General features: G+C 41.3%; 2 protein-coding genes across 2 annotated transcripts in view; one reads left to right on the top strand and one right to left on the bottom strand.

Annotated features, from left to right (window-relative positions):
- The first annotated feature begins 539 nt into the window (after nucleotides 1–539).
- Nucleotides 540–9,197, top strand: smarca5 (SNF2 related chromatin remodeling ATPase 5). Its single transcript, XM_006796042.3, has 24 exons — nucleotides 540–810; nucleotides 1,781–1,912; nucleotides 1,999–2,165; nucleotides 2,261–2,361; nucleotides 2,693–2,793; nucleotides 2,900–3,079; nucleotides 4,055–4,210; nucleotides 4,312–4,443; nucleotides 4,563–4,631; nucleotides 4,721–4,830; nucleotides 4,949–5,175; nucleotides 5,330–5,451; nucleotides 5,561–5,713; nucleotides 5,817–5,949; nucleotides 6,098–6,246; nucleotides 6,338–6,460; nucleotides 6,561–6,668; nucleotides 7,382–7,495; nucleotides 7,585–7,707; nucleotides 7,819–7,951; nucleotides 8,043–8,161; nucleotides 8,520–8,732; nucleotides 8,855–8,965; nucleotides 9,077–9,197. The coding sequence occupies exons 1-24, from the start codon at nucleotides 739–741 to the stop codon at nucleotides 9,140–9,142; spliced, it is 3,114 nt and encodes a 1,037-aa protein (XP_006796105.2). The 5' UTR covers nucleotides 540–738; the 3' UTR covers nucleotides 9,143–9,197.
- Nucleotides 9,198–9,434: 237 nt separating this feature from the next.
- frem3 (Fras1 related extracellular matrix 3) overlaps nucleotides 9,435–11,585 on the bottom strand; it is a 34,222-nt gene continuing 32,071 nt past the window's right edge. The window contains exon 24 of the mRNA XM_087841707.1: nucleotides 9,435–11,114. Within this exon, the coding sequence (XP_087697833.1) occupies nucleotides 10,557–11,114 (558 nt within the window). The 3' untranslated portion in view covers nucleotides 9,435–10,556. The remainder of the gene's footprint in view (nucleotides 11,115–11,585) is intronic.

Raw genomic sequence — 11,585 nt, 5'->3', positions numbered from 1 at the left:
GCATGTAACTTTGGAAGTGCAAGAAACATATCAATGTATCCATATATATGTCAGGTCTGGTTAAAAAAAAATCTGAAAATGCATTATTTATTTTTGTTTTTATTAGTTTTTGTGTTAGTCTTTTTAATTATTCATTGCATGGTGGGCATATGTCAGATGCTAGATTCAGAACAATAAGTAAAGGTAGTTCAATAAAAAAGAAAACTTTTAAAAGAAGGTGAGTCCCGGTCTTGCAGACATCCAGAGATTCAATAAGCAGCAAAACCATCAAGTTATAATAAAAGTGTTTTATTAAACCAGCAAATACTAAAACTAATCATATTAACCCATACATTGTTGCAGTTTTTCCAAGCTTAAAAATCGTTTCAGTTAAGTTTAATTTTTTTAAAGGCTTTAGTTTAGATTTAGTTAATTATAGTAACCTTGGAGATGACTGGAAACTGTCATATGAGCCATAACAAAAACAAATACTTTCGACAGTCTGCGAAGGCAGCATAATAAAATCTCGCGATAGCGCGCTCAGACCCGGTAACTATGTGAACGCGGGTGCGCGAGAAAAATCTTGCTAGCGCGAACGTGCTGCCTGCGACCAACCGGTGTGTCTTTCATTAAAAACAACAGGATTGTCCTTATTTACCTAGAGGAAGTTCCGAAAATTCTCAACGGCTCTTAAACGGGATTACACAAGTCACCTAATAACAAACGATATACCTGAACGGAAAAGGAAAATCGACAAAAATGTCCGAAAGCGCAAACTGCGTGGAACAGCGGGAAGAGCAGGCTGAAGTTGAAGACGCCGGAGGAGCGGAGGTAAGATGTTTCAAAATGGGAATTATGTCCTTTCGACGCTGACTTCGTTTCTCACAAAGCCGATACACAGATGTATAACTCCGAAAATGTCCATCTCTTGTTTAGGCATTTTTCGAAATCGACTGTGTGAAACTTTCAGTTTGCCAGTTAGCTAGCAGCGGCGCTACCATTAGCTCCCGACGACAGCAGCCAGATCCACCAGCGCAGCAGCGAGGCCAGCCGTTTTCATAAGCGCCCACTCTACTAGCTTAGCCCCGCTAGCTGCCTGTCTCATATCGCTCCAGAAGTCCTTACTTGTTCTATGCTTGCTCTCAGACCTGGTTCACTCAGTGGGGCGCTTATAACAGTGAGCCGGCTTTTAGAAAACCCAGTGAAAACAAATTGGGGGGGCAGAAGCAGTCCTCTCAGCTGTACCGTCTGCCCCTTTGTTTTCGGAGCAGACCGCGTAGCAATGGCTGTTGTGACCGGGGAAGGATGCTGCTTCGCTGGCTGCCTACAGCTCGGCCATTAAATGATTTGAAACTTATATCAATATAAAAATCCCACATAAAAAAAGCTGAAATTCCAAAACACAGTCCTTGCTTTGTATTGGAAACATTTTTTCTCCACAAAAAGTCTTATCATTATCACCTCTTCTCCTTTTAATAGAGATTTAAATTCACAAATTTAATGGTACTTCTCAGCACGTCTGATAGCAGAGGGGTAAAAGAGACTGATTTCTTCTGTGACGCAAATGTGCTATCAAAAGTACCTTCCTGTGACAGTATATGATTAGAAGAACTGACGGTATTTCAGTCAATACATGCCCTGTTTTCTGCAAATGTGAATACAGATGCACCTTGAAATTTTGGTTTGCCCTTTGGCTTGTTTTTAAGCCAATTAGCTCATCTCTTCCTATCATTTGTTGTTGTTGTAAACATCAGGACGACATCCACTAAGACTGGTTTGTTTTCACCATACACTCCCTTAGGAGAAGTCTGACTCTTCAGATGCTGGAAAAGAGTCCTCTTCAGATGCAGGTGCTGATGGACAAGATGCCGCCTCCTCCTCCTCATCTTCCTCCAAAACTAAAGACTCTACTCCAGGTTATGAGGAGAAAGTGGTAAGTCCTCTCTTCCATCATTACATGGCTCACCACTGTACTCCAGGGTCGGAAGATGAATGGGACTTTCTTTCTGTGTAATGCAGCAAACAGACCGGACCAACAGATTTGAGTATCTGCTGAAGCAAACAGAGCTGTTTGCTCATTTCATCCAACCAGCTGCACAGAAGACGCCCACCTCACCGCTCAAGATGAAACCGGGACGTCCTCGTATCAAGAAGGACGAGAAACAGAATTTGCTTTCAGCTGGAGAGTGAGTATCTATCCCTACAGCACAGTTTCTTTTCCTCCATTTAGAAAGTTTTCTCCCATTGTGATTTATAACAATGTCTTTTATGTGTTTGAAAGCAACCGCCACCGTCGCACGGAGCAAGAAGAGGATGAAGAGCTTCTTAACGAGAGCACAAAGACCACAAATGTGTGCACTCGCTTTGACGAGTCTCCCTCCTGTAAGTAAAGACCTGTTTTTATGGGGACTCAAAGCACACACTGAGCATGAGCAAATAACAAATATATATTTTATATATGTGGCTGATCCTGATACAGCCAATAAAGGAGGCACTGAAGCACATTTTCTTTGTATTTAGCAGAATTCAGCCTGTGTCACTTCACTCAGTTAGGAGCCGTCCTAAGCAAATTTCACTTGACTTGCACTTGTTGATCTATTACTGCCCTAATAAGAGGCAGCAGAAGCACTCCCGCTAGTGGTGGGAGTTTTTATTAGGCAAAACAAAATTAAAACAATTCTTACAGAATTTTGTTTTCTTGTCTATAATGTAGATGTGAAAACGGGGAAGATGAGGGACTATCAGGTCCGCGGTCTGAACTGGCTCATTTCTTTGTACGAGAATGGAATCAACGGTATCCTCGCCGATGAAATGGTCAGCACTTTTTCACGTTTCTACTTATTCATGGAGTTAAATTCCAGATATTTTTATCGTGTCATAATGCTGTTTTTTCATTCATGCTTTCTTTTCTTATTGTCAGGGATTGGGTAAGACTCTCCAAACTATTGCACTGCTGGGTTATATGAAGCACTACAGAAACATCCCTGGTCCTCACATGGTGCTGGTTCCCAAGTCCACCCTTTACAACTGGATGAATGAGTTCAAAAGATGGGTGCCTTCCCTTCGTGCTGTCTGCCTGATCGGAGACAGAGATGAGCGGGTAAGCTGTGTCAAAAATGTATCAATGGTGTGAAAATCAAAGCATTTTTGCAGATGCTTTGGTTGTCCCTCACCAGTTCTATTTGGTGGACTCCATGTTGGGGTTTTTTTGTGTGACTCCAACAGGCACTTAAAAAGTTTTAAAAGGTGTTAAATACTGCAATCTAAACAATAAGGCCTTAATTGTTGTTTAATGTCTTAATTCAGTCTTTAAAAAGTCCTTATATTGCCATATGTTGTGGGAGGTAGGCTCTTAGTAGTTGGTTTTTATGACTGCAATTTAGATTGTTAAAATAACAGGTAACATCTATTTTTGAATAATAATTTATTGTTTGTTGTTTGTGACACAGGAAAAGATTGTGTAACCGACAACACTCATGTATTGTTCTCGGGACAGAATGCTCAGAACAGATAGCTAGCAACAAGACAAGAATGGGCTAAATAAAATATAATTGGCTGTTTAGCCAGGCAGAAACCAGGAAGTGTATACAGGGTACTGAGTAATAATAATAATAATAATGGATTGGATTTATATAGCCCTTTTCAAGGCACCCAAAGCGCTTTACAATACCACTATTCATTCACTGTCACATTCACACACTGGTGGAGGCAAGCTACAGTTGTAGCCACAGCTGCCCTGGGGCAGACTGACAGAAGCAAGGCTGCCATATTGCGCCATCGGCCCCTCTGGCCAACACCAGTAGGCAGTAGGGTAAAGTGTCTTGCCCAAGGACACAACGACCAGGACAGAGAGCCCAGGGATCGAACCGGCGACCTTCTGGTTGCAGATGCGCTTCCCAACCCCCCTGAGCCACAGTCGCCAGAAAATGCAGCACCAATTTGATTTTTTTTCTGCATTTAAATACACTCCGAATCTGTCAATATTTTTATTATTATTTTTTATGTATTGTAGACATATATTTTTGAGATTAATCTGTAGAACTCTGGTAAAAACAGTTTTCTGCTTCAATGACAGACTGCCCTGATCCGAGATGTGCTGCTGCCTGGAGAGTGGGATGTGTGCGTAACATCCTACGAGATGCTCATCATTGAAAAGGCGGTGTTCAAAAAATTCAACTGGAGATACCTGGTCATTGATGAGGCTCACAGGATCAAGAACGAGAAGTCAAAGGTCAGACAGCTGCTGAAACAAGATAGTTACACATGTCAGTCACCTAACCTTTAGTACTGTGAGATGGTCAGATCGCTAAGGTTTTCTTTGCTTCCCCATAGTTATCAGAAATCGTGCGTGAATTTAAGACCACCAATCGTTTGCTGTTGACTGGAACACCCCTGCAAAACAACCTCCATGAGCTGTGGGCTCTCCTGAACTTCCTGCTGCCTGATGTCTTCAACTCATCAGAAGTAGGATTTCTATAGAAAACCACAAAATCAGTAGTTTATAGAAGAAGTCTTGAAAACGCTTTAGAGAAGAAGTGTTTCTGTATTAAGGTGCCAATTTCATTTCTCTTCTTTTTTCTCAGGACTTTGATTCCTGGTTTGACACAAATAACTGCCTGGGTGATCAAAAGTTGGTTGAACGTCTTCACACTGTATGTATTTAATGCGACTATCCAGCACGCTGCTGTACGTTGTAAGGTGTGTTATATTTCAGTTGGGTTAATGGGCTCCCTGTGTGTAGGTGCTGCGTCCTTTCTTGCTTCGTCGTATCAAAGCAGACGTGGAGAAAACTCTGCTCCCCAAGAAGGAGATCAAGATTTACGTTGGCCTGAGTAAGATGCAGCGGGAGTGGTAAGCATCCCCAGTTAAAATGGATTTGCTATAAAACAAGACCTGAGCTGTTTTTGTGTTTTCCCCTGCTGTATTTGTGGATGCTGAACTTAAGTTGTTGGGTGCTACTACCCGTCAGGTATACAAAGATTCTGATGAAGGACATCGACATTCTGAACTCGGCGGGTAAAATGGACAAGATGCGTCTGCTGAACGTTCTCATGCAGCTGAGAAAATGCTGCAACCATCCTTACCTGTTTGATGGGGCTGAGCCCGGCCCGCCATACACAACAGACATCCACCTGGCGGTGAACAGCGGCAAGATGGTGGTGCTAGACAAGCTGCTGCCCAAGCTAAAGGAGCAGGGTGTGTGGATTCTTTTTGTCCAGTATTTTAGTTATCTCTTTGTTACCGGCGGGAGGGCTCACACTCCCATTTGCATATACATTTTTAAATGCTGGTAGAATTGCAAAATTATTTTAATCACGTCTCTTAACGTCTCCACATCCCTGTTTTGTAGGTTCACGTGTGCTCATCTTCAGTCAGATGACCAGGATGCTGGACATCTTGGAGGACTACTGCATGTGGAGGAACTACGGTTACTGTCGCCTGGATGGGCAAACTCCACACGAGGAGAGACAGGTGAGATGTGGATTTGTCGTCTTCCATAACCAAAAGCAATTCCTGAGTGTTTGGTATTGAGAGTGTGATTATAAAAACACTTAATTTTCACGTGTTTGTGTATTTACAGATCTCCATCAATGCTTTCAATGAGCCCAACAGCTCAAAGTTCATCTTCATGTTGAGCACCAGGGCTGGAGGGCTGGGTATTAACCTGGCAACAGCAGATGTAGTCATCCTCTACGACTCAGACTGGAACCCTCAAGTCGATCTTCAGGCCATGGTTAGTAGTCTAATATGATGATCCACCTGAGCACGGGTGTAACCAATGAAAATTGAGTGTTTCGGTCAGATTACCTGACTTTTTTTTTTTTTTCTCTGCTTAGGACCGAGCTCACAGGATTGGTCAGCAGAAGCAGGTGCGAGTTTTCCGTTTCATCACCGAAAACACAGTGGAGGAGAGGATTGTGGAGAGGGCCGAGATGAAACTGCGCCTGGACTCGATCGTCATCCAGCAAGGTAACTCATCTCACTTAAAGTCAGCCTGTTTAAACTTGTTTTAGTGTCCTGCATGCTGTTAAGAAATAAAATATGAAGTTCACATAGTGGTACTTGTTGGAAATTGCGAAATAAACTTTACTTTATTTTATTTATTTTTTGAAAATAGGGAGACTTGTGGATCCGAGTGCAAACAAACTGGGTAAGGATGAGATGCTCTCCATCATCCGCCACGGTGCCACACACGTGTTTGCTTCCAAAGAGAGCGAGATCACAGATGATGACATCGATGCCATCCTGGAGAGAGGTGAAAGGAAGGTGAGTCTGGTTGCATTAGCTGAAAAGCATCAATTGAAAATTACTGTGTGAATTTAAAAAAATCAAACACTTTGAAATGATTGTATACCAGACTATGGAGATGAAGGAGAGAATGTCATCGCTGGGCGAGAGCTCTTTGAGAAACTTCACCATGGACACGGAGAACACCAGCGTGTACACCTTCGAAGGAGAGGACTACAGAGAGAAGAAGAAGGTAAATAGGTTGGCCAGCATCAGTATTTATAATCTGGGACTGCCTTTCTTTTGGGAAAAGACTTAAATCCTTACCTTGTGATTTTCATTTTTCCGTTCAGGTCATTACAAACTGGATCGAGCCGCCCAAGAGAGAAAGGAAAGCCAATTACGCGGTGGATGCCTACTTCAGAGAAGCTCTGCGAGTCAGTGAGCCCAAAGCACCAAAGGTAGGAAACCATCACTGTACAAACATCATACAGACAGAATCTATTAAAGCAGCAGGATGTTTAATGTTTATTTATTGGGGATTTGACTAAGTTCTTTGATGGCTAAACAAGGAAAAACTCAAATGAGTCCAGCAAACTAGTGTAAAACTAAGAAACATTCGGTTATTAAGTTAAATTTGTTAACCGTTTAATATACAATGTCAAAAGCCTTGTAAAGAAAACCATGTGATACCATTAATCACATTCTTCAATAATGAATCATGTCGCTTAACTGTGTGCCACCTTGCGTTGTGCATTATGGACATTGCATTGTATTCTCCAAACAGGCAACTAAGAAAAACATGTATAATAAACTGATGTTAAATATGATATGAAAACATGTTATTACAAAACATTGTTTTATCTGTGATCTCAGTCTTTCACCTTTTTAAAGAACTAACACAAAAAACTAACAATTATACTATTACCAAAACAATCAGGCCTAGATTAACCGATTTATGGCGTTTCTCGGCAGTGATGCGCCATCTGGTGGCAGGTGGCGGCATAACATTTAGGAAACAACTATTTACTGCATTGAGTATCAATTAAATTGTAAACCAGTTAGACTGAATGAATATGTTTGGTACAAACTAGTGACAATAGCGATGATTAGGTGACTAGTTGTGCATGTCCCTATTACTTATTTTGGATTGCCTTTTTTTTTTTTTTGCCAGGCTCCTCGTCCTCCTAAGCAGCCAAATGTGCAGGACTTCCAGTTCTTCCCTCCACGTCTTTTTGAGCTTCTAGAAAAGGAAATTCTCTTCTACAGAAAGACCATTGGATATAAGGTTCAAAGAGATCAGACACATTCCTATTTGTCCAAATTTTGTTGTCTTTTGAGAAGACTCTAACTGGATCTGTGGCTTTGTCTCTTAAGGTTCCTCGCAATCCAGACATACCAAACTCTGCTCAGGTCCAGAAGGAGGAGCAGGCTAAGATCGATGAGGCCGAGGCCCTCACAGAGGAGGAACTGGAGGAGAAGGAAACCCTTCTGCAACAGGTGGATTATTTTTCTTGTTGACTTGCAGCCAGTGGCTGATATACAGGAAATGAAATGTTTGCATATTTCTCTAAATTGTGCATTAACTGATCAACTGTATGCTTGTCGCAGGGATTTACTATTTGGAACAAACGTGACTTCAACCAATTCATCAAAGCAAACGAGAAGTGGGGGAGAGATGATATTGAGAACATTGCCAGAGAGGTTGAGGGGAAAACTCCGGAGGAAGTCATGGAATATTCTGGTAATGGATTTTTTTTTTCTTTTGTGGAAAGCAAACCCAGATATTTAAATTGATTTATTGTGTGACTTCATGTTCGTGTCCTTTCCTGCAGCTGTATTCTGGGAGCGCTGCAATGAGTTGCAGGATATTGAAAAGATCATGGCCCAGATAGAAAGAGGAGAGGCCAGGATTCAGAGGAGGATCAGCATCAAGAAAGCACTGGACTCAAAGGTAGCAGTCAGTCAACTGTGAAATAATAATAATAATAATAATAATAATAATAATAATGGATTGCATTTATATAGCGCTTTTCTAGACACTCAAAGCGCTTTACAATTCCACTATTCATTCACTCTCACATTCACACACTGGTGGAGGCAAGCTACAGTTGTAGCCACAGCTGCCCTGGGGCAGACTGACAGAAGCGAGGCTGCCATATTGCGCCATCGCCCCGTATCATATAGTATGTTTCTCAAAAAAAAAAAAAAAAAAAAAAAAAAAAAATTCTTTTTGTAGTGCAAGTTGCTGAGTAGATTTCTCATTCAGCGTTGTGTTTATCCTTCAATGTGTTTCTCAAATCCTCCTTTAGATTGGCCGCTACAAGGCTCCTTTCCATCAGCTCCGTATCTCCTACGGCACTAACAAAGGCAAGAACTACACAGAGGAGGAAGACCGCTTCCTCATCTGTATGCTTCACAAGCTCGGCTTTGATAAGGAGAGCGTGTACGACGAGCTCCGCCAGTGCATCCGCAACTCACCACAGTTCCGCTTCGACTGGTTCCTCAAATCTAGGACTGCAATGGTGAGTTTGGATTACTTCACTCTTATATCTCAGGTTTTTTCTTCTGTTATTTAAAAAAATTGTAAAAATTGTCTTAATAATTAAAAATGCAATTTTTTTTTCTCCCCCCATTTATCGTGTAGGAGCTCCAGAGGCGATGCAACACCCTGATTACCCTGATAGAGAGAGAGAACATGGAGCTGGAGGAGAGGGAGAAGGCAGAAAAGAAGAAACGGGGCCCAAAGACCGGCTCAGTAAGCTACGAATTCATCCCATAATAAACAATTCAAACTATTTTAAGCTGTCTATTAAGGACAACATCCTTTTATTATTATTTTTTTAATCCATTTTTTTTCCCGTCCCAGGCGCAGAAACGAAAGTCAGAGGGAACTCCAGACGGTCGAGGACGAAGGAAAAAGCTCAAGTTGTGAAGCTGCTGGAAAAACCCGCATTAACAGAATTAAAGACGGCAGCCAGCTATCATTAGTCCTAGTGTCTGTGTTTGTTTGCAGGCTGTGATAATGTACTGTGTAAAATCCCTGACGGACTGATATGGTTGTTTTAGGTTCTAGGAAGTGTTTCTTTACAAGCCTGCCTTGTTGTCACTTACCTAAACACTGCAGCTGTGCTGGGTTAGATTTAGTTCGCTAGTCCTTATTTTTTACTAGTACTTAATTGAAATATGTGTATTTATGCCTGTTGGTTGTACCACATTCCATTGCTTGAAACAAACAATATGTACCCTTTTTTATTTTTAAGAAAACATCTGTTCTTGTATCTTATATTGTAGAAAATGTCTTTTTGAGCATCGCAAATAAATCTCCCCCCTTTTTTTAAAAAAACAAACAAAAAAGCTGATAAATGACACGTTCATAAAATATTTCTTTTCAGTTTGGCAGCTTAAGTTTACATACATCCAGTATTTGGAAAAATTTCACAAAGTTAATAAGCCATAAAAGTCTACTAATAGTTGGCACATTAAAATATGCTGTCACATGTAGAAGGAAAAAGTATCGTTTTTATACTGCACTTGTTTTCAGGCCTTGATCAACAAACCAGACAGATTTTTCTTTTTTCAAGTTTCACCAGGGTGTAGTAATACTTTTTTCCTTTTACCCATAGTCCTACATTGATATGTACACGGATAGGTGTGCATCTGATTTTAGCCACATTTATCTAGAAAATGTAAAAAAAAAAAAAAGTGGATTTCTGCATTCTCAAAAGACTAAAATAACATTTACAATCCCTTTCAGTGACACCACAGTAGTACTCTTATCAGTAGTAGTATTGCAGGCTTCTTATAGAAGGAAAAAGAATCACATCATTCATTAAGGTCAGTTTTGACTAACATTCAGTCCTTTTTGCTCTCCACTAAAAAAACATAATGAACATGGTGAAATACAGTAATTAACAAAAAAAAAAAGACTTTGTGAATAGAAAATAATTTGCTTTTATGAGATTTAAACAAGGATGCCATTTACTCACGAGTTACTACATTACATGCATTTGCAAACACTGGATAAAGAGTGATATTTTACAACTTGGAACCTAAATGAAACCTATATTTTGAGGGGCTTCTACTTATATCCATGATCCTGCATAGGTTGTAATAAAGGCACGAACGTACAGTAAATTAAAGACAATTATCAGAGATCAGCAAGCCTCATTATTCTGGTGCATTCACTGCCTGTGGGCCCCGAGTACTGACATCCTTTGCTGTCCACAGACTGTTCTGGGCTCTTTTCAGTGCTACACAAGTTTGGCATCGAAGGCACATTGGTGGAGGAGACTTATCAAAGTCTCTTTAATAGGGGACAGATGTTTGAACTGGAGCTGGGCCCACATTTACACCTCTGAGCTGTCTGAGCCACCCCACATGCCTGCTGGGCTGTGACTATAACCGTTGTAGGCCGAAGAAGAGGAGATGGCGTAAGGAGGGTACTGGCTCTTCTTTTCACGCTTCTTGCGCCGCAGCAGGAGAATGACAACGGTGGCAATGACGCATGTGAGGAGGATCAGGCCTGCGACGCCCACCAGCAAAGGTATAGTGGAAGTATCAGTCAGCTCTCTGCCTGAACTCTCCAGCAGGGGGCGCTCTAAGAAACTGTCACGATTAGGGAGCCAAGGCTGGCGCTGGCTGACCACAATGCGGTCTCTTCGGTCCAGGGCGATGTGCTGGATGTTGGTGCCCCGATTGTTTTCGATACCGATGTCTTGGGCTACAGCAGGAGCCGAGAAAGAGGGGGCGGCACGGTGGTGGCGGGTGGAGGAGCGGGGCTGCTCAACAGAGGAGATGCTGTGATGGAGGTACTCCACACTGCGCTTGCCAATGTTGCGGTTGGCATTTTCTCTGGAGCGGACAGTGTAGATGGTGTGGATGAACCATTCTCGACCAGCAGCCACCTGAAAGCACAAGATGTGTAATTCTCTTTAAGTCTGGGCCTGTGCAAAACATCTACGCAGGACCAGAAGTGCCAAATTTAAAAAAAAGCAAAACTATTTAACAATAATAATAAATAAAGTATTTTATCATTAAATGTACTACCATTAATCCTACTATAATATTTGTAGCATATGTATGCACATATGTCTGTAAGTATCCTACCTCGTTCTTAACGGGTGGGCCAATCACAACGATACTTTGCACAAACATTGTCACACATACAGCGATTATTAATATCAAAATGTTTTTAAAAACATTTATATTTCCATTTAAATTCGTTTCACCCTTCACATTTAACATATGTTGCTTGTAGCTTTATGGTAACCAAAGCTTGTGTCTTTGATTGAATTTTGTTTGATAAATGCGAAACGAAGACTTTGAAAAGAAGAATTTGAAAAAATATTGCAGGCCGTGCTAGTTTATTTCATCGC

This window comes from Neolamprologus brichardi, chromosome 6 (genome assembly GCF_056152115.1).
Source record: "Neolamprologus brichardi isolate AB-2024 chromosome 6, ASM5615211v1, whole genome shotgun sequence".
Taxonomy (NCBI): Eukaryota; Metazoa; Chordata; class Actinopteri; order Cichliformes; family Cichlidae; genus Neolamprologus; species Neolamprologus brichardi.
This window is presented reverse-complemented; position numbering and strand designations above follow the sequence as displayed.